The following is a 23,243-nucleotide window of genomic DNA, read 5'->3' as shown; positions in this document are numbered from 1 at the left end:
CCTGTCCTGTTCTCTCTGCTGCCTCCTCCCTTGCAAAATGTATTTGGGGTTTGCTGGTCCTGGGATATTTCTGTTCCCTTGTTCTTCTCTATTTGAATGTGTGGTAGCAAACAATAACAGACCATTTTAGCAAGGAAAGAAAAGCAACTTCTACAATCAAATCATACGGCTTTTTCCTTTAGCTTTTACCTGCTGTCAACAAACCAATCTAATACGCTCCTACCGTGATCTGATTAGGGCAATAACAAGTAGAAGTCCTTTTAAATTACTAACATCACATGGCCAGTCAAATATATTGCGAAAGGGTTCTCTTGCCAAGCCAGATTGCCAAGGACGCTTTTTAGTTTGCAGTGGGCATCTGCCTGCGGCGAGCTGCTGAAGCGCAAGGAAAGCGGGCGGCAAATAAACAAGCGCAGGGGACGGGGAGGCAGGACTCCTGGTTCCTTTCCCCCAGGTTATTTGTCGAGCGCAGCGCGGCCGGGCCCGCTAGCACGACGGGGTTGGATGGGCGGCTGCCTGTGGCTCCGGCGCACCAGCCCCATACAAGGCCGGCTAAAGCAGCCCCTGCGCGTCGGCCGCTCCCCGGCGGTTGCTGCCGCAGCTCTCGCCCGCTGACTGCCGGCCCCAGGGGGCTCGGAGGCGGGAGAAGCCGTCACATCGCCCCGCCTCCCGTCCTGGGGCGGCCCCGCCTCCCTGGGCGGAGCACCCAGCCGCGTCCCCGCTGGCAGCGGCCAATCCCTTGCCTGCTCCGGCTTCCACGGGGGCGGCGGCCGCCCGCCCCCCTGCCGCTATGTCTCCCTTCGGCCCCCTGCTACACCACCGCCTGGTTTGTTGAACGACAGTGTCGCAAAGTTAAACACGCCGGGCCGGAGCGCGACTTTACGGTGGCGGCGGCAGACCTTTTGCCTCACTCCGGCTCCCATTGGGGCAGCCGCCGGCCAATCCCCTGCCGCGATATCTCCCTCCAACGGCAACAGTCCTATGGTCCGTTGGCCGCCAGTGTCGTAAAACCGCCGTACCGGAGCCGGCGCGCAGCTTTACGGCAGCAGCAGCCCGACGAGCTCGGCGGGGTGGGGGGGAGGCGGTGCGGAGCCGGCCCGCCGGGGTGTGCACGCGCGCTCGCGCGGGGAGCTGGATGCCCGGGGGCGGGGGGAGCCCGGCGCCCTGCACTCTGGTGGGAGCGGAGGCGGGGGCCCCCGGCGCCGGCGGGGAGGCGGGCGGCGCGGCGGCCCCGGCGGGCAGGATGAGCCTGTCGCCCAAGGAGCTCTCGAGCCTGCTGAGCATCGTCTCGGAGGAGGCGGGCGGCAGCACCTTCGAGGGCCTGTCCAGCGCTTTCCACCACTACTTCGGCAAGGCCGAGCACTTCCGCCTGGGCTCGGTGTTGGTGCTGCTGCTGCAGCAGCCCGACCTGCTGCCCAGCCCGCCGCAGCGCCTCACCGCGCTCTACCTGCTCTGGGAGATGTACCGCACCGAGCCGCTGGCCGCCAACCCCTTCGCCGCCATCTTCGCCCACCTGCTCAACCCCGCGCCCGAGCGCGGCGACGAGGCCGAGCGGCCGCCGCTCTCAGGTACCGGCCCGGGGCGCGGGGGTTTCCGCTGAGCAACCGGCTCCGCTTCTCGGCGGCCGTCGCGTCGCTGCGAGGCCCGGTCTCCGCGGGGTGTGGTGGGTGAGGGGGCCGCGCCGCTGAGGTGGCTCCCGGGCTGCGGCCGCTCAGCAGAGATCGGGCCGGAGTCTTTCGGGGGAGACAGGCAGGGGCTGGAAGGAGGCCCCGCGCGGAGTGGTGTTTCGGTTTGTGTCCACGGGACCGGAGCCTGCCCCAGCCCCCTCCCTCGGCCGCGTGTGTATTTTTCACAAAAGTTTTTCAGGAGGTTAAGTTACATCGTTGTTCATCAAAGAACGGTCTGTTGCCTCTGGTTTCAGTACTTGTCCCCTTAGTTCTTCACTCATCTAAACTGCCCTCTAGCAAGCAGCAAAAGAAACCCGGATTATTCTCAGGTCAAACACTTTAAAATAAGCCTTTCAGGCTTTCTTTCTACGTTATAAAACACCACGCACCCTTTTCCTTTGCAGTGCAGTTCAGAAAACATGTTTAAAAGCACATCTCAACAGCGGTCATGCACCACTCCATTCAAACGGCACTGCACATCGCTCTGGCTCTTAATTTTTGGGGGCATTAGATTAAAGCCATGAAAACCGAGAAGCTGTGCATGAAGATAAATTAGCCAGAATCCTTCTGATTTTGGAGGGGTAAAGTAACTAATGTACATAGCAGATAAACTGAAGAGAAAAGGAGGACTTTTGGCACCTTAGAGACTAACAAATTTATCTGAGCATAAGCTTTCGTGAGCTACAGCTCACTTCATCGGATGCATGCAGTGGAAAATACAGTGAGGAGATTTTATATAAACAGAGAACATGAAACAAGGGTGTTACTATACACACTGTAATGATAGTGATCAGGTAAGGTAAGCTATTACCAGCAGGAGAGAAAAAAAACCTTTTGTAGTGATAATCAAGGTGGGCCATTTCCAGCAGTTGACAAGAACATCTGAGGAACAGTGGGGGCGTGGAGCGGGAATAAACATGGGGAAATAGTTTTACTTTGTGTAATGACCCATCCACTCCCAGTCTCTATTCAAGCCTAATGTAAGGGTGTCCAGTTTGCAAATTAATTCCAATTCAGCAGTCTCTCGTTGAAGTCTGTTTTGAAGTTTTTTTGTTGTAATATTGCGACTTTTAGGTCTGTAATCAAGTGACCAGAGAGGTTGAAGTGTTCTCCGACTGGTTTATGAATGTTATAATTCTTGATGTCTGATTTGTGTCCATTTATTCTTTTACGTAGAGACTGTCTGGTTTGGCCAGTGTACATGGCAGAGGGGCATCGCTGGCACATAATGGCATATATCACATTGGTAGATGTGCAGGTGAACGAGCCTCTAATAGGGCCTAATCACAAACAGCCACACTATGATGGTGTCCCCTGAATAGATATGTGGACACAGTTGGCAGTGGGCTTTGTTGCAAGGATAGGTTCCTGGGTTAGTGTTTTTGTTATGTGGGGTGCGGTTGCTGGTGAGTATTTCTTCAGGTTGGGGGGTTGTCTATAAGCAAGGACTGGCCTGTCTCCCAAGATCTGTGAGAGTGAGGGATCGTCCTTCAGGATAGGTTGTAGATCCTTGATGATGCGCTGGAGAGGTTTTAGTTGGGGGCTGAAGGTGTTGGCTAGTGGTGTTCTGTTATTTTCTTTGTTGGGCCTGTCCTGTAATAGGTCACTGCTGGGTACTCTTCTGGCTCTATCAATCTGTTTCTTCACTTCAGCAGTGGGTATTGTAGTTGTAAGAATGCTTGATAGAGATCTTGTAGGTGTTTGTCTCTGTCTGAGGGGTTGGAGCCAATGTGGTTGTATCGTAGAGCTTGGCTGTAGACAATGGATCATGTGGTGTGGTTTGGATGAAATAGCTCATCTTACCTGATCACTCTCATTACAGTGTGTATGGTAACACCCATTGTTTCATGTTCTCTGTGCGTATAAAATCTCCCCACTGTATTTTCCACTGCATGCATCCGATGAAGTGAACTGTAGCTCACGAAAGCTTATGCTCAAATAAATTTGTTAGTCTCTAAGGTGCCACCAGTACTCCTTTTCTTTTTGCGGATACAGACTAACATGGCTGCTACTCTGAAACTGAAGAGAGACAGGCATGCTTAACTCCATTCCCCAACACTGGAGAGCTATTGGTTGTTTGAAGCCATGTAAGAGATGTCTCACTGTTTGTGTAGGGGGGAATTTGCAAGAAGTGAGGTTTTCCTGTCCCCTCTGTTCCCAGTACAAATAAATCCCTGGAATAGGGCCCTCTCTGTGTGATCCGGAGCCAAAAGGGGACCCTCTTCTCCAGATATTTATTTTTGAGGGGCACGGTAACAGTTAAACCTCCCTTCTTTAATCTAGTGCCCCCCAAACTGGGAATCAGAGTGATGTGTGCTGAGTAATGGATGACTCCTGTTGAGAGGTGCTTTTAAAAATTTTGTCTTTGAAATTGCCCTTACAAAGGAAAGGAGGGGGGGCTGTTTGCTGTTTTATGATAATTAAAGAAGGCCTGAATCACTTAAAAATAAACATTGGACATGAGAATTATCAGGGTTTGCTTTTCTGCTTTGAAGAACTGGAGGGATTAATATCATCACAAGGTGCTGAAACCAGAGGAACTCAAGGAAAGGGAATTTGGAGGGGCAGTTTTAGTTGATTAAATCCTAATTTAATCACATCATAAAAAACACCTTATGTTCCAGACAAAGACTGGAAAGAACAAAAAAGTTCTTTTGTGAAAGATCATAGAATATCAGGGTTGGAAGGGACCTCAGGAGGTCATCTAGTGAGTCCAACCCCCTGCTCAAAGCAGGACCAGTCCCCAGCTAAATCATCCCAGGCAGGGCTTTGTCAAGCCTGACCTCAAAAACCTCTATGATTCAGTGCTCCACCCCACTTTCCTGCATTTGGGAGCTGAGGGAGCACCCAGTCAAGCTTTTTAGAAAATAAAAATACAAGGAACTTCTGTTTTGATGTAAAAACAAGCAGGATTTTTTTTTCTTTTTTTGGCCAAGTAACTTTAGATGTTGGATTATAGCTTGTTTGCAAACAGCTCGTTGTTTAAGTGTTCAAAACCTGAGCCATTTGTACCCATTGGTCACATGTAAAATGTTTCATCTCTGATTGGATGAGTTATTTTTAGCCTCTGATTTCTGGAACTAATACAAATGAATTCTGGATTCTTTCTGAGTTTTAATAGTTTAAAACTTGCTTTTTCAGCAGAACGTTCACTTCATTAATATTTTCGAGAATATTTATTGAAAGCAGCACAGTCAAATTTAAATATTAAAGCAAACTTTTTTTTCAGTATTCTCCAAGCTCTGTTGGTCATGGTTTAAAATGTGGGATAAAGGGTGTTGAACTTTACAAGCACTGCTCTAGAAAGTATATAAACTGGCTGTATGCCACTAATTTAAATCCAAATGATTTTCAAATCCAAGCTTCCCCTCAGCTGAAAGTAAAATTCTGTGGATTCACTGGTGGCTATTAGAACGATTATCTTTGATGTGACTACTTGAAATATTGTCCTTTGGTATATATTTCAGTGAGAGGTATTTATAACATGCTGCAAAATGAGTCTCGAGTATTTATAACTTCATTTGAAAAGTGCAAATTTTAAATTCTATTAAAGTTACTATAGTGCTTACTAAGGTGTATGGATGTGCCAAGTTTAAATTTTATTTACATTGAAAACTAAAATGGCTAAAGTACAAAATTCAGCACTTAGAGTATTATAAATTCTGCTTTAACAACAAATGGAGATCTTATTTAACACTTTTGATAGCTATAAAGTTCTGAAAACAGGCAAGTTCTGTTCAGTCTTAAAGGGATACTGTCAGTTTTACTTGGCCCAAAAATAAAGTTCCATAAAACTTTGTTTATAAACATTCAAGACTAATATGTTTCCATAATTTTAACAAAGCTGTTTTGAAACAAACATTCCCTGCAGTGTGTGATGCCCAAACTCAGCAGCATTAAGAACCTGAAAGAGAAACTGATGTGATTTGTATTTCTTGGCTTTGAAATGAAAATCAAACTATAAATAGTGACAGGTAAACTGGATTCTGAAAGTTTTTCACTTTGAATAATTTGTAGTGTTAATAGCAACTTGTTCACCACAAACTACAATGACTATTATGGCTGTGACTAGCAATGTGCTTGTTATTTGTTAAGAATTGATCATTGGTCTAAATTAGAAAACAAAATGATGCATCAAGACTGCTTGACGTTCAAAACCAAATTTAAAAAGTTGTGTGGGGAAGGGTTGGGAGCTCTTTACTACTTCTGCCACATTTTTCTCTTCTGTTCCTTCCCTGATGGCCTGTTTGTATTCAATGCTCTCTACAGAAGGGTTCAGCTTTCCTTGTATTTGCCTAGTTTTAATCAAATTGCCTTTCATTTCTGGAGCACCCAAATTCAAACTATTCCCCAAAGTGTAACAGAGCTTGATATGACTGCGTGGGTCTCATAGATGCAATTGCAATATAAGGGCTTACGTTTTACTAACATGGATGACCAAACATTGGTAACAGCTGAAGAACTAGGTTTTTTTAATTGTAATAATTAAACTAATTTTAGATGGCTTCATTAGCCCTTATGGTATGCTGTGACCTAGCCTTCAACCCAAAAATGGAGATATAGGGCTGTTGAAATAAGTCTAAAATGATTTAATAGTTAAAACCAAAGAAACCTTGACTGGGTTTAGTTCATTAGACCAGTGTTTCCCAAACTTGGGACGCCGCTTGTTCAGGGAAAGCCCCTGGCGAGCCGGGCTGGTTTGTTTACCTGCCTTGTCCGCAGGTTCGGCCGATTGCGGCTCCCACTGGCTGCGGTTTGCCGCTGCAGGCCAATGGCGTCTGCGGGAAGCGGCAGCCTGTATGTCCCTCGGACGTTGCCGCTTCCCGCAGTCCCCATTGGCCTGCGGCGGTGAACCGTGGCCAGTGGGAGCTGTGACCGGCCGAACCTGCGGACGCGGCAGGTAAACAAACCGGCCTGGCCTGCCAGGGGCTTTCCCTGAACAAGCGGCGTCCCAAGTTTGGGAAACACTGCATTAGACAGTTTAAGCAAAATTATTCTGTATTGCTCATATTTAAATGCTACATAGGCAGAGGCGTGGATTTAATTTAAAATATTAACACAACTGAATATTCTTAGTGTCAGCCTAATTCATACATTTTAATATTTGTGCCATAGTTTGTTTAGCAAACATCGCTCCTTCACAGTAGAAAGTGAAAAGTATTGATTGCCACTGTGTAACAAGTGAGGAAAATTGTTTTTCTCAGGTTTCTTACCTCCCATAACTCCACCAGAAAAATTCTTCCTTTCCCAACTGATGTTGGCTCCTCCTAGAGAACTCTTCAAGAAGACTCCTCGACAGATTGCCTTAATGGATATAGGAAATGTGGCCCAGTCAGTGGATATAAGTGGACTTCAGCTAGCACTAGCAGGTAAGAAATAACAAACCATTTTAGGTATATCCTGACAGCTTTTCCTTGAGATAATAGTGAAAGCGAGATATTTCTTTTTAAGTGTAAAATGAGTTGAGCTATAATTCTAGGCTATAGAAACTTCAAGCACAGGGCATTTTTAACTGCCTTATATTTGGCTTAAAAAGCAAGTTTTATACATGGAATTTTCTTCTTTGAGGCTGTGAAGACACTTTTTTTACAATATAGGAATAGGCTTTACATCTGAAACATGTCTTTTGTTCTGGTGGCTGTTTTCATGCTTAAATTTTATTCCCTTGTATCCTGTGCAGTGTTTCCAATTCAGAAACACAGGATAACTTATTATTAGGCAGCCATTACACCTCTTTCTTCAGTTATCTCTTTTGGCAAGACCAGGTGTTATAACTGAATTTTTGGTAGTTTTTATAAATCTGAGATGATTCAGGTTTTTGTTACTTCCTGTATTGCCTCCAGATTGGGAAGGTGGCTAATTTGGCTGGCTGTATCTAGTAAAAGTGATTCTTTTGGACCACTTGGCAGGAGAAAGAGAGAAAAGGGTGGTGGTTGTGAGTCATCTCTTTTAGTAGGTCACTTTTGGAGCTACTGATTGAAACAGTAGGAAAGATGGATATAGTAAATGGGGCCAGTTTGGAGCACGAAAAATCCAAGTATGGTCTTATAAGGATGTGATAACCATTGTTTGAGACTAGGGACTGAATGGCTAGGCAGCAGTTCTGCAGAAAAGGACCTAGGGGTTACAGTGGACGAGAAGCTGGATATGAGTCAACAGTGTGCCCTTGTTGCCAAGAAGGCCAATGGCATTTTGGGCTGTATAAGTAGGGGCATTGCCAGCAGATCGAGGGACGTGATCGTTCCCCTCTATTCGACACTGGTGAGGCCTCATCTGGAGTACTGTGTCTAGTTTTGGGCCCCACACTACAAGAAGGATGTGGAAAAATTGGAAAGAGTCCAGCGGAGGGCAACAAAGTGATTAGGGGACTGGAACACATGACTTATGAGGAGAGGCTGAGGGAACTGGGGATGTTTAGTCTACGGAAGAGAAGAATGAGGGGGGATTTGATAGCTGCTTTCAGCTACCTGAAAGGGGGTTCCAAAGAGGATGGCTCTAGACTGTTCTCGGTGGTAGCAGATGACAGAACAAGGAGTAATGGTCTCAAGTTGCAGTGGGGGAGATTTAGGTTGGATATTAGGAAAAACTTTTTTACTAAGAGGGTGGTGAAACACTGGAATGCGTTACCTAGGGAGGTGGTGGAATCTCCTTCCTTAGAAGTTTTTAAGGTCAGGCTTGACAAAGCCCTGGCTGGGATGATTTAATTGGGGATCTGTCCTGCTTTGAGCAGGGGGTTGGACTAGATGACTTCCTGAGGTCCCTTCCAACCCTGATATTCTATGATCCTGTGACCTAAGTTTTTAATACCTAATCTTGGGATAATTAGACAAATATTAGTGTGATATTCAACCTGTTGCCTGAGTTTTCCTGCCTTAGTCCTGTGTCTCCCTCTTTGAATTTTTCTGAGCATTTTTGTGAATGCTGTATTCTTTGACTTAAACTTTCAAAAATGACTTGACACTTTGGGTGCCCAAATTACAATGCATTGAAGGGGTCTGATTTTTGACAAGAGCTGTGTACCTGCCCTCTGAAAATCAGGTCCCTTTTGAATGGTGTCAAATTAAGAACCCCAAATTACTAAATTTGACTGTTTTTGCTGGAGGTTCCATGCATTTTGGTTTGTCCTGTCTTCAAAATACAAAGCCAGTAGTATTTTTGAAAATGGAACAAATTCATTGATATTGGTTGCTTTTAAAAATAAGTAGCTGAATGTGCAATGCTTATTCTGTATGTAGTGGATACAACAAAATTATACAATAAATCACATACATAACTAACTTGACTACATAGAGACCTTAGGCTATCTCTGATCTGACATGTTCATAACAGAGACAGTGTGGCTGAGGTAATATCTTTTATTGAACCAATTTCTGTTGGTGAGAGAGACAAGATTTGTTTCTTTGAATAAATGCCTGCCATTGTCTATGTGCCTCATAGGAAGGCAACTGCTCTTGCTGTCTTGACACCTCAGAATCACCTTTTTGACTGGCTTCTCCATTTATAAAATAACTTGTTTCAAGTCCATATATTTCCCAGTAATCAAAGATGTAGAAAAGAAGTTAACTGAGTAGTCCATAAAGTATAAAAAGAGTGAAACAAAAATGCTTAAACTTAAAAGCTATTGAGAACTTTGTTTATATTTGTCCCTCTTTCCTAGCCGAGCTTGTCATGTAAGAGTTGTAAATCTTGATGGCTTTTGTAAAGGTGTTCTCCTATTCAGAATATCCCTGGATTCATTTTAGGGACAAGTTTGGACCTTGTTCTAGAATGTACCTCACAAAGATTTACTGCTATTCAAAAAATTTTAAAGCATTCTGCCAGGATAACTATCCTGAATGTTAAATTACATATGGGAAAGACAACTGGTGTATCCTGTCCTTTAATATCTGATCTTCTCTGAGTAATATCCTAAGTAACAATCAGAATTTAAATGTGAACAATTTGACTTGCAGCTGTAATTGCTTTTTTTAAAGGGCAGAAATACAGTTTCCTAAGGACTTTGTTTAGATTTTTTCGTTTGATCAGTATTAACTTCTCTTCAACCTGCTGATTTGCAGAATGTTTTTGCAAAATTTGCTTCTGTTTCTTTATTTGTACTTCTGCCTGTTTGGATCATTATCTGCCAAAAACGTCATTTTCTGATGCTGGTGGGAAAAGGAAGTTTTCTGGCAAAATACTGCCTTTATTCGATACGGTTAGCCTGACAGAAGACTACGTTGGTTAAGGGTAATTGGCTTGTAGTCAAAGCTGCTTTTTCCAATACGTTTCAGCATCTTCCGTTAGGAATCAAAGGAAGCTTCCTGCAATTTACAGAAGAGGAAAAATGTAGCACCACAATAGAGATCTCCAACAACTGCTTGCCTTTGAATAGCTTTTTTACTTTAGGTGGCTTGGGTTAAGGAGCTTATGCTCTTCCCATAAACAAATTAATCTTTAGCTCTTTTATTAAGGATTCTGCTTTAAATACAGCTTTTGCTTTCCCTAATCCCCAAGAATTGATCTGGCCTGATCCTGTAACCTTCTGCTTGTGGGCAGACTGCAGTGACCACATGGAGCTTCACTGAGTTCATTGGAGACTCCTTGCAAGCCCAAGAGACTTCATGTGCACACTGAATTGCAGGACTGGGGCCTAAACCTGTTGTAGATCTCATAATATCCGATGGTACTTTATTGTCTGGGAATACTGGGGTCCAAATCAAACCTACAATTTACTATCAACTGTTGACCAGCTATGACCTTAAGATGAACACCACAGTGCCACCAAACTGAAATGATATCTACTCATCTTTTAGATGTGACATTTAGCCTGTTGGATTACTTGTAATGTGCAGGAATTGGTCAAGAATATTCCAAAAAAAATTGTTCTTAGGATTGTATACTGAAGTTCTAAATAGTTTATAAACCAGTAGAAGCATTCTGAACATTGGTGAAATTGGATTTTTATTTTTTGCAATCAAATATCTTTTCTTGGGAAACTGGTAAAGAAGTATTCAAGTATATCATACATATCCTTGAAGGAAAAATATCCTACCAAATTAGTTCAGTGAGTCAATATTCAGATAAAATAAAACAGAAAACCACCAGGTACTTTGCAAACTTAATAACTTCTGCTTATTCCTTTGCTTTGATGGCAAAGGTTCATGCTTGCTCCCTTGCCAGCCATAGGAAATATACTTAGAAAAAAAGCCTTTGGACTCCGCAGGCTACCGTTATCTGTGGAAGAGAGTTCTGTTATCTGACATTGAGTCTATTTTTGGGAAGGGGTTCAGTTAAAATTTTGAACACTAGATAATTAGGGGGCCATATCTAGCATGAAGAACATTTCTGCAGAGAAAAGCTCTGAGTACTAGCTCACCAGGTTCTAAATAAAGGGGAAAGTATAAATAGCTTCGGTGTAGGTAGAGGCAGTATACAAGCTCAGTTACACAGAAAATGAAGCAATAGTTTCATTTCAGTATGGTATCTTTCTTCAGTGACTGCTGGGCACAAAACAAGAGCTGTATTAGTTATGAGACCAAGATTTCAAGCTTCAAATTATTAGAGGCTGAATCTATTAAGGAGCATGCTATGTAAAAAATGCCTACAAAAGGATGAAAACTCCCTGAATGACTAGATATAAGCACATACTTAGACTTCCCCTTGCAGATGAAGTCTGTTAGCAATGCTGTGGGGCTGGCATCTGTTAGTCAGCTACTGACTTTTGTGAAGTAAGGTTGACCTATTTTAAAATGAACTGATCAGGGTGACAGAAAGTAAAGACATCCTTTTTCACAGTACTACAGAGGTCATAAAAGTTGGAGCCTGAAATTTAGGATTAGGAATAAAGGGTCAGCTACTCCCAAATCCTCAACTTGTTTGAGTGCTCCTATGACAGAAGCCATGTTATGGTTTCTCAGAATGTATCTATAAGTTTAAAACCTATTTTCCTTTCTCTGTAACCAGCTTTGCAGTAACAAAGAATATCTACTGGATTTAGTAGTATTACTGTGTAATTTGTTTTCTATGCTGTATAATTTGGCCTTTTTAGGGGCATTGTCCACCTCTGAACAATTCTTGCTTACAACTGTAGTCCAGATAGTGCTGGATGTCCCATGCTGCTGGCTCACTTCCAGATGCATAAAATTTTAATTTATATTAGACTCCTAATGTATATTTTTTCAATGTAATCAATTGCTATAGTTGCTCCTGGGATGTTGTGACAACAGATGGGGGAAGGTAGTTAGTCTGTGCAACATCACTAAAAACACAGTCCACATCGAAAAATCTTTTACCTCTGATTTAGATTTTCTTATGGCCCCCATTATTGTAGAGTCTGAATGTCTGTTTGTGTGGGTCTTCACACAACAGTGGGGAAAGCTGGGGGAGGGAGAGAGAAATGTGACTGTAAAAACACAATTGGCAGGGGGACAAGTCTGGCAAGAATAGTGCATGAAAAACGACTCCAAACTCATTTTTTGAAACTGACTAGATCTGGGGTTCTAACTCTTTCCATAGGCTAGGTCACATCCTAGAGCAGGGGTTCTCAACCGTCTTTCTGAACCCTCCCCTTCCCCCCAACATACTATTAAAAACTTCAGGGCCCTGCGGGGCACCGGGGCTTGGGGCTTTGGCCCCATTTAGGGTTATCATGTTTCAGGTTCCCCAAAAGAAGGCACTGCCAGAGGGCGGAGGCAGAGGGGGAGCAGGAAGGAGGAGTCCCCTAACCCTCCTGTGCCCCTTCTACCCTGACCTCTGCACTCCCCTTCCATGCTTCCTGGGCACTTGGTGCAGCCTGTCTCTCACCTCCAGCAGCTGCACATAGCTCCTCCCTGGAAACAGCCACAGCCCGTCCTCTTTCTGCCCTTCCCACCAGCCTTGCAGCACGGGATTAGCTCATCTGTTGCAAAATACAGCCCCAACTGGAGCAGCTCCCTAGAGAAAGGGTTCAGGATCTGGCAGCGTGAGGCTGACATGCTGCATTGTGAAGCTGTTTGGTCCCTCGCAGCTGCCAGATCCTGTCCCATCAGCTACAAGGGAAGGAACCAGTGAGGCTCTGCAAAAGCCCGGATATAGCCTCTGATTTGAAAAATCTGCTCAGACAGACAGTGGAGAATCAAAAGAGGCTATGCCTGGGGAAAACCGGACATATGGTAATCCTAGGGTGCCGGGGCTCCTGCCTCAGAGGGCGTGGCCTCCTGAAACAGCTCTTGGCCCCCCACTTGAGAACCACTGTCCCAGAGGATTCTCACAGATAGCTTATGTTCTCACCCATTCCCAGTCAATCACTGCCTTGCTCCCATTTGCAATTATGTAAATCCCTGTGACAAATACAACAATTGCTGTTTACATGGAAAAGTAATACTGGGAAAGTGTTAGTATTTTTAGCTATCTAATGCAGTTTTAGGAAGTGGAAAGAAGGAGAGCCAACACCATGTGACCGACCAACCAACTCTTTGCACACCACCAGCAAATGCTCCATGGCCCACCGTTTACAAACCTGAACTAGATTTCATGTTAACACTGTCTCTTTAAGCCAGTGCTGTTCTAAAGCTCAGATTGTCTCCTGCTACTTTTAGTATTCCTGACATCTGTATTTTGGTTGTATGCTTTAATATCATGGGCTGAACTTTTTTTCAGAGCGTCAGTCTGAGTTGCCAACACAGAGCAAAGCTAGCTTCCCCAGCATTCTCAGCGATCCTGACCCAGATTCCTCAAATTCTGGTTTTGACAGCTCTGTTGCCTCACAGATCACTGAAGCTTTAGTGAGTGGACCAAAACCACCTATAGAAAGTATGTGCGTCTTTGTTTACTCTTAAGTTTCTGTAGTCTTTGGCACAATTACTTAAGGAGTGATATAAATGATGTGTTGAGCTACTTTTCTGTAGATTGGATTGTATGTGACCAAGCTCATACGTCATAGTACGAAACTCCAGTAAAAACAAATTAATCTGATTGTACATTGAAAAGTATTATAGTTGTGGGAGGGAGAGAGGTATTGCTATTGTCAACCTTATATTAAATATACAGTATAACAGCCTTCTAAATGTAAAATGATTTTTCATTGAGTAATACGAAAAGGACTTCACCTCTTTACTTTTCCTGTGAAAGAAATCTTCACAACATTGTCTTTCAGGTCACTTTCGACCAGAGTTTATCCGGCCACCGCCTCCACTCCATATTTGTGAGGATGAGCTGGCTTGGCTAAACCCAATAGAGCCAGATCATGCAATTCAGTGGGATAAGTCAATGTGTGTTAAAAACAGCACTGGAGTGGAGATCAAACGCATCATGGCTAAGGCTTTCAAAAGTCCTTTGTCCTCTCCCCAGCAAACACAGGTGGGTACTATGTGCTAGCTGCCCTCCCTTCTAATCTTTCTTATGCACGTTCTTGCATTTCATACATTTTAGAAAACTAGGGTCAAATTAAATGACTTAAATAGTACTCAACTCATTATATTTAGGGTTGGCAGAATTCAATTTTTTTAAATAATTTCAGTGGATAATATCAATATTTGTTTATTTAAGCATTTTAAAATTTTTTATCAATTTATAATTTCCTATATTTGTGAACATTTGGGGTCAGACAGTAATTATTTAATGACAGTAGATTTTGAGATTCAAAAAGTTAAAGCTTCATAACCATTAAAACACAAATCGTCAACATCACATGTCAAAATATACAAAGTAAATATCCTTAAATCAAACTCTTAAGTTCTCAAGCAGCATTGTTCTAAGTTGGCCTATCTGAACATTTCAGTTATCATTGATGGAAATATTTTGCATTGTTGTATATATGGTGAAATCAACATATACAGATGATAAAAAAATCTAATCCTTCCACGCCTATTTATATTACATAAAATTAAAATAGTCACATAGCAGACCCAGTGAAACAGAATGATTGGACTCAAAACAAACAGTAGCCCGAGGTGCTAAGATGGAAGTGTCACTACAAGATTTAAACTCTCTAAACTCCTGTGTAGAGCACTAATCTGTCTGTGGGCACTCCAGAAGTTTGAAGATTTGTCCTGCCAAGGAGTGGACTTGTTTAAAACTGTCTCCAAATTTAGGAAATCTCAATATTGTTTGAGTTGTCTTGTCTCAATACCAAAATTCCAGAGTCTTGGTTTGTGTATGGTCAGATGAGGAAAGCATTTTTTAAAACTTGGCAGCGTGTGTAGAAACAGCAGATAGACATTAGCTGAAGAAATGGAAAATATGACTAGTAACTAGCAACAGTATTTCCCTGCTAGGATAACCTTGTTGCAGTAATGTTGTTTCAGGTTTGGCAGAGGCTTTCAATAAGATGTTTATTTAGAAATGCTAAGGGCCTAATCTTGTCTGGCTGAAGTTAGTCGGAGTGTTACTACTGACTTCAATGGGTCTTAGTCTTATCATTGTACTGTATAAGGAGAGAGATGTTCTAGAACAACTATCTCTTTCTGTCTAAGATAACTTATCAAAGTTGTTGGTGAGGTCAGTTAAACAATGTATTTTCCGGTTCAATGAAAGAGCTAGAGCAAGAGACAAAAATGAAACTTGGATTATGTGGGTTTAATTTTTTCCACAACATACAAGGCTACTAACTGCCATGAGCTTCAAACCCTAGCTTCTTTTAAAGGCTTTTCTGTGCAGTTGCCCTGGGGCAGAAACTGAAATATTAGAAGAAAACAAAATATGTATAAGAAGAAATACTTAAATCCAAGTGGCTAGAATTATTCTCCTTTTGTATAATATAGATGGATTATTGCTTTTGTTTTGCAGGCTACATCATTTTTGTAAAAAATGCATAACCTGTTGACGATTACAGGAAACTTGGAGTCGTTCTTCATATCACTGGAATTTCTGCACAAGGCAGAATATTTTATTAAACTAAGTCATAATAAAATCCAGGCTAGGTTTCTAGTTCACCTTGTGTGATCAACCATGTACAGTTTAATTCAAATTTAAGATGTTGTTTTTTTTTATAGCTTCTTGGAGAATTAGAAAAGGACCCCAAGCTTGTTTACCACATTGGCCTCACTCCTGCCAAACTGCCTGACCTGGTGGAAAATAATCCTTTAGTTGCTATAGAAATGTTGCTTAAGCTAATGCAGTCCAGTCAGATAACAGAGTATTTTTCTGTCCTGGTCAACATGGACATGTCTTTACATTCAATGGAAGTTGTAAATCGGTAAGTGTTCCTTGTCATCTTAAAGCTAAACTTATCTCACTGGAGTGCTCTGATCAGTGCTGTTTTTAAAAAAAATGAAAGCATAATGTTTCACAGGGAGTACCTGATGAGTTTTACTGATTGTGGCTTTATGCATAGTGGTATAGTCAGATTTGAAAAGTAGCTTGTTCCACTATGCCCCTAAAGGGTACCAAAGTTACCAGGAGTTTAGGAAATAGCTGTCAAATTTCATTGAAATAGGTTTTGGCCTGAAAAAGATGGTGCACAAATCAGACATATTAAAGCAAGAAGGGGGAAGAGAAGACTCCTCTATGCTCTTTTACCATAGGACATGATCATTGGCTGGAAAAGTGCTGAACTCATCTGACTAAATATACCAATTTATACTATATAAGCAGACTCACTAAAATGCAGTGAAGCAGCTTTGAATTACCTGTCCTCTTGCCAAAAGAATTCTGAACACTATCATTCAAAACTGCCTGTATGTCAAGTTAGTTTCATCCCTTTTAAGGGTTTATTCAATGAAAGGTGTAATATTGCTAATTAATTCAAACAAAGTAATAAACACTTCTGCATGAAATGCCACTAACATGAGAGGCACGGTTCATTTCAGTAGGAGTATTCATAGAAATAATTTTGCAATATATCTTAAAACAAGGCTGTGCGTCGTAGTGGTTTTGCCTCTGTGATATGAGTGTTGTGTCCACCATTTTGTTCTGCAAATGAAATAGGGCAAATCTTGAAATCTTGCTTCTTATTTGAAATTCACATTGATATCCCACCTCTTAATAGAAAAGTGTAGTTATATTGGGTTAATGGCAATCTCAGTAGAATGTTATGCTTAACTAGAAGTTTCTTACTTTTCTACATTTATATTTCTAAAGAAAATCAACTCTTCTGTGCTGTTGTAAATCAAATCACGTGACAGTGAATGTATTTAGTTTGAATGGTTGTGGCTTCTCTCATTTTCATGTTGAACTTGACAATTATTTATATGTAAAATTTCTTTGTATATCATCTGTGTACATCAAGAGAACACTTTTAGTAGGAATAAGCTTTTTTCAGTCTTCACAGCTTTATGAAAATTTATCTGATCACCACAAACCTTTAAACTGAGTTTTTGCATGTTTTTGCCTAATAACCACCGTCTACTATACAAAAGCATCCTTATTAGAGAGCAGCTAGTTCTATGAATAACAGCACTCATATGAGAAAGTGACAATGTATCCTTAAAAAAAAAAAATCTATCTTTAACATTTCAAGATTTGCTAATCAATAAGCCTTAAACGTTTTAATATTGCCATACTTATCTGCTGCAGGGATGCACAAAATGACAGAATAGTGCACTTCTGGGGTCTTGCAATGATTAGATTCAGAAATAGTATTAGTTACTATTGTTTTCCAAAATAGACTGTAGAAATGGCACTAGCTTATTTAAGAAATCCGTTCCATTGGTGTACTCTGTACCTGACACAAGTGGTAAATGTTCATGTTTTTACTGTTAGTCCTGCAAGACTGAGCCAGATTCTATTTCATATTGTGCATCGAAATTATTCCAGTCAGTTACATCAGGTACCGTTGCTTTCATTGGGGTTAATTTCGCTCATTGACCATTTTTAACGTGTGTGTGTGGAATAAAGAACGTAATTTCTCCTAGGGTATGTCTGTCTACACAGCAAAGGGGCTGTGGGGCTGCTTCATTGCTGTGTAGACTTCCGAGGTTGGGCTCCATCCCCATCCCAGAAGTCTACACAACAATGAAACAGCCCCGCCGCTCATTGCTATGTAAAGTTTGTAGAGGAGTAGTGAAAAAACTTCACTTGTAAATTGATCACCTTTGATGTTGAAATTGGAGACAGATTTCAATGCCATTTTTAGTCCTCTTAGAATAGTATTGTACTGATACTCCTGAGGCCTATGGGGAAGCACTAATAGAGAGATTTTACAGCAGCTCATCTTAACTGGAATGACTTTTTTGGGGTGGAAGAGAAGAATCAGAAGATGTCAACAAGAGCATGTGAAGGGTGAGATTGTCGTTTTTGCCTAGAGTTTATGGAAATACAATCTGGGAGCATTTTAATACCAAAACTACTACTAGTGCGACTCTGAGGAAGTACTGCTTCTGCCAGGGTAAAGTTATGATCTCGTTTCCTTGTTTCTCACTTTCTCTCTCCTCAGACGCCTCCCCTGTTATCTCTACTGTTTTGCAGCAGGCAGAATGAACAGGAGCAACAAGAAACACACAGTTCTTGTTCATTCAGTCAGCTGGAGAGCTGTGCCACCTGCTATAGAGGGAAAAGTCCTACATCTGGAGTCAGTGCAGTGATTCTTTAACAGAAGGTTCTGCTAGATCATGTTACTTTTAAAACAGCCTACTTAGAGACGCTGACAGCAATGGATTTTGATGCCTCTGTATAATGCTATGCTTATGGATGCTGTAAACTTCTAGAGCGAAAGCTCCATTGCATACGATGGGTACAACAGAACTGTTATGCAGGGGCATTTCTTTGCTTTTATTTACACAACACACGAACTAGTTTAAAAAAACATTAAATTGCAAAGTCACACTCGAGAGTTTGAAAATGCCAGAATAAAAGTTGTCTGTGCAGCTTTAATTGGGCCCCCTTGTGCCTGTACATTGATAGTCTTTATTTACATGATCACGTACAATTTTTCCACAGGACCCCCACCTCCTTCAGTGCACGGGATGTACTTGCTCTGGATTGGAATCAGGGTTGTGTAGTGAAACAGACTATCTAGAACCCTGCCTCATTTGTTGCAGAACTTGGAAGGTGTGTAGTGAAGAGAAAGGATGACCTCATGGTTAAGGCGGTTGGAGAATTGTATTCTGCCTCAGCCAGAGTTCCTGTGTGATGCTACACAAGTCACTTGAACCAAACCCTTCGCAGGTGGTCACTAATTGTGTGTTCGTCATTTTCTGGGTGCCTGACTTGATTTGCAGAAGTGCTGAGCATTCAGAGGAGGGTTTGAATAGTATGCAGTACATAAGACTTAAGGCCCAAGGGCCACATAGTGAACAATGAGTATAAAACAAAATATTGAACAGCTGCTCTGCTCACTTAGTGAGCATCATCCTTCCTGTGCCTTAAATGAACCAGGGGTCTTGTGGAAAAAATACTGTATCATAATGCATACACACAAGGGAGCCAAATTAAGCCTGCACAGGCAACCTTAAATCAGGTATTTTCTGACTCTTGAGTATTTGACATGAAGGCCACCCCCTGCCAAAATTTCAAGTCCCTGTTCCAAAGCATGGGGGTAGGGGAGTGCATCAGAGAGAAGGTCACCAGAATATTTTAACATGGGCAAAACTTATTTTTCCCTTGTCTCATTCTTGGAAATGGCTGAATTATTTTGGTTAACGTTTTAAAAAAAAATCAAGCTGAGGTGTAGACATCCAGCATGTAAAATTTCAGCCCAAATATTAAAGTTTGGCAAAGTTATAAGCAACTGAAAACAGGGTCTTAATGGGAAGGGTAGTGCTACCTTACTCTGAAGTGCTACCAACCCCACCTATAATACAGCTGATTTTTTTTTGCTTCTGGCCTCAGAGATGCACTCAAATTTGCTTAGTTGGGACAAACTACTGCCAGATAAGTATGTTCTGAGAAGTTTTATTATAATAGGCTTGGACGTTGACTTCCAGATCTATTCTAATTGACCAGTTGGGTTTCATGCAATGTTACTGTAGTGATATGTAGCTTGCTTGTATGTTCATGCATTAAGCAACTATTTTTGAATGAGAAGCCTAATTCTTCTTCCCCTTATGCCAAACCCTGTAGTTTTCTTCCTTCCTGTCCCCACTTCAGCACTGCAGACTACTTTTCTGGATGTTTAAAAAAGAAAAACTGCTAACACTGATCTGCATTAGTCTCCTGAGTAAAATGTTTTAAGTATTTAACCTGAAAGTTTCCCAGAGGCTACAAGCTAAGTGAGAAGTAGTTGGAACTTCTTCCCCATCTCTTGGTCTTTCAAGTATTCACGCAAATTTGTGAAGCGTTCCATACTATTCACGGAGTTGTTAAACACCTGGTTCCATTTCTGCACTGTTGATGAATCCGTCCTCAGGTGCACAGTATAAGTACCACGCCTTCCCTAAAGCTGCCGAGTTGACAATTCTACCCACTTAGAGGTAGTAGCCGTCAAGCTGCTGGGGCCTCTGCTCTGCTTTAGGAAGGAATGGCAGTAGGTAAATGGTTCCCACTCCTGTCTAGTACAACCACAGAAGATCACAGGTGTTCTGGTGTCCCCCCCGCACAGTGAAAATCACATCACTTCTGATGCAGGCAGGGTCCTCCCCACAAAAGATACAGGGCAGGAGTTTTCCATAAAATTTAAAATGGTTGGCAGTGTCAAAAGGGAAGTTTGAGGTGAGGGAGATCAGGTAAAGTAAATGTCCTGTGGGATATAAACAACACTTGCAAAGTCTTATGATAAGACACCTACTGACCTACATGCTCCAGTCTTCCTAACCACTTCATTAAAAAGCCAAAACCTTTGTGATCCAGCAAAGTTCCATGCTGGTTGCACAGCAGTCTAGTGCAAGCTGGAGCATCTTGCAGAACTGCATCTAACTGGCGTACTTCAAATGTGATGTAAGATCATTCCTTAGTTGTATTACCTCTCTTACTTTGTGGGTATTGATACAACTTGAAAACAACTTAGAAGTCCCCTTCAAACAAGTCAGATGGCAGTTGTACACCTTAATGATCCATTAGTATAGTACATGTATTGGCTGACTGAAGATATTCTGAAAGCACAAGCTCTCTTGCTTTCTCGTATTTTAAAAGCTTGCTCTTTGGTGAGACGCTTCTGGTTCTTCACACCAATAGTGTGATTAACACGTTTAGTCATTTAAAGTCTTTTGAACTTATTTTGAAATCCAGATATTAATAATGTTCTAATTCCCATGATTTCTAAATTTAGAACCCTGAAAAAAACTAAGGCAAACTAACGTTTTTGAAGCACAAAATAATGCTGTTCCAGTTGTGTACTTTAGAAGAAGTGTTCCAGCTTCTAGAACTTGATCTCTGATGCTGATATACACAGTTGCATTTGATGCTTGCTACAGTATGAAACTGTCACTCAAATAAGCTCGAATCTACTCAGATAAGTTTCAGAGTAACAGCCGTGTTAGTCTGTATTCGCAAAAAGAAAAGGAGTACTTGTGGCACCTTAGAGACTAACCAATTTATTTGAGCATAAGCTTTCGTGAAGTGAGCTGTAGCTCACGAAAGCTTATGCTCAAATTGGTTAGTCTCTAAGGTGCCACAAGTACTCCTTTCTACTCAGATAAGTAACTTGAGAGTTTCTGTTGCTCTGCAAGCAGTGCCCATCACTAGCTTCTGTAGGGTGTAAGAAGTGCATCTGCTTATTAGACAGTAAAGATCACATGGGTGCCTTTGACGTAGGCCTCCTGCACGTAGACATCTAAAGAGTAACATTAAATAAAACCAATTTCTGTATTGCACTTGATGTAAAAATAGATTTGCCTTTTGATGTTGGTGTCCGGCTAGTGCAACACACTTATTGGACATAACTAAAATGTTTGGAGTTATGGTCTTTTGACAACTCCCTTAGACATTACAGTGGATTGTCGATGAATCGTATACAAATTTGAATTATGAGGGTAACTGTACTTGTCCATTGTTTAATGGTACCATGGATGATTAACTTGCTAGTTTATCTGTACATTAATCAGCTGGTTTTATGTTTAACAGGCTTACTACAGCAGTTGATCTCCCTCCTGAATTTATTCACCTTTATATCTCCAATTGCATCTCTACCTGTGAACAGATTAAGGATAAATACATGCAGGTGGGTATTTGAGAATGACTTGGTTAAAAGTCAAGATGAGGCATCTTCAGTACTGAGATTTAATAAGGTGACTACACTGGGAATTCACATATTCCCTCTTTACAAATTGTGACTTCAAGAAGTAAAATACCGCTTTAATGAAATTCTGATGTTTAATAAGCATATGATTGACTAGGGGTTGTTCCTTCAGTATTTTTATAGGCGCACAGGTAGTAGTCTTAATTTTCTGCAGAGTACTTCATGCATTCAGTAGAAAAGTAATTGTACAGTGCTTCCCTTACATTATTCAGGACTATATATGGTGTCAGAGAGTCTCAGATTTCTCACTTGGTACCCTTCTCTCCATCCACATATTAGATTTTTAGCTCTTCTCCCTGTCCTCAAGCTTCCAGATCCTTCCACTTCTAAGTTTATTTCTGCATAGCGCTGTGCTTTGTCATCAGAGAAACACTCCAGAATCTCCTGCACTTTTCAGTACTGCAAAGGGAAATGCCCACAGTTACCAAAATAAACAGAAGGCATTCTGTTTCTAAGGACACGCTATGCAAAAAAGAATTACACTTGAAGTGGAAACAAAATGGCTCTCAGGGCTAATGTGTGGCATTTCAAAACCTTAGCAAAGTGAGGCAGCACCCTGTATTTCCAACCTTCTTGCCCTGCGTTTGGCATGGCTCCCAGCTTTTTAAAATTCCTCCCAGTCTGAAAAAATCCACAAATTCTACATCCTCCAGCATGAGGATAAAATATTCTGCAATAATTTTTTAGGAAACATTACTCTTAAAATGGGTTCTTTTTCCTAAAAGTAATGACTAAGTTATCCTTAATGCTCAGTACATATATTTAATATCCTCTTGAGTCACTCTATTGTGGAAATCTTGTATTCGGATCCAAGTTTTTGCCCAAGAGGTAGCCATGCCACCTACGTATAAAGTAAGTGTACGGTGGTAGGACCTAGTTCCTATGATCAGTAAAAAAAAAAAAAATTTCATGCAGGACTGAAGAGCATGTCCAGCTCCCTATCCTTAACATTTCATTGTAGGGCAGCAGACGGGAAAAATAAAGGGCTAAATGCAGATTGTATAAATCTGAAGTGAAAAGGTTGGTTAATTGATATAACTAATTCCAGTTGAATTGTCACAAAATACCAGTACAAAGGGTCAGACTCTTTAACAGAATTGCTTGGGCATATTTTCAGATATTAAAGCCAGACCTTTTCTGTTTCAGAACCGCCTGGTACGTCTCGTTTGTGTCTTTCTCCAATCTTTGATCCGGAACAAAATTATTAATGTACAGGACTTGTTTATAGAAGTGCAGGCATTTTGTATTGAGTTCAGTCGGATACGAGAAGCAGCTGGCCTTTTCAGATTGCTGAAGACACTGGATACTGGGGAAAACCCTTCAGAGGCAAAAGCTTCAAAATAAGACCCTTTCAAAATTTGGCGAAACAGCGGTCAGCTGAATGTTCTGTATCATTACTTTTTTGTGTATAAATTTTAAACTTAAATCAGTGGATTGCTTGGTTTAATACTGTATAAATAGCATTTTATGCATAAAGCAAGGCAATAAATATTGCTTTTCTGATACTA

General features: G+C 41.6%; 1 protein-coding gene across 1 annotated transcript; it reads left to right on the top strand.

Moving 5' to 3' along the window:
- The first annotated feature begins 1,120 nt into the window (after positions 1–1,120).
- Positions 1,121–23,243, top strand: CNOT11 (CCR4-NOT transcription complex subunit 11). Its single transcript, XM_037898115.2, has 7 exons — positions 1,121–1,568; positions 6,872–7,036; positions 13,284–13,436; positions 13,780–13,982; positions 15,617–15,819; positions 21,561–21,657; positions 22,882–23,243. Exons 1-7 carry the CDS (start codon positions 1,136–1,138, stop codon positions 23,077–23,079), a joined length of 1,452 nt encoding a protein of 483 aa, XP_037754043.1. The 5' UTR covers positions 1,121–1,135; the 3' UTR covers positions 23,080–23,243.

This window comes from Chelonia mydas, chromosome 1 (assembly GCF_015237465.2).
Source record: "Chelonia mydas isolate rCheMyd1 chromosome 1, rCheMyd1.pri.v2, whole genome shotgun sequence".
NCBI lineage: Eukaryota > Metazoa > Chordata > Testudines > Cheloniidae > Chelonia > Chelonia mydas.
This window is presented reverse-complemented; position numbering and strand designations above follow the sequence as displayed.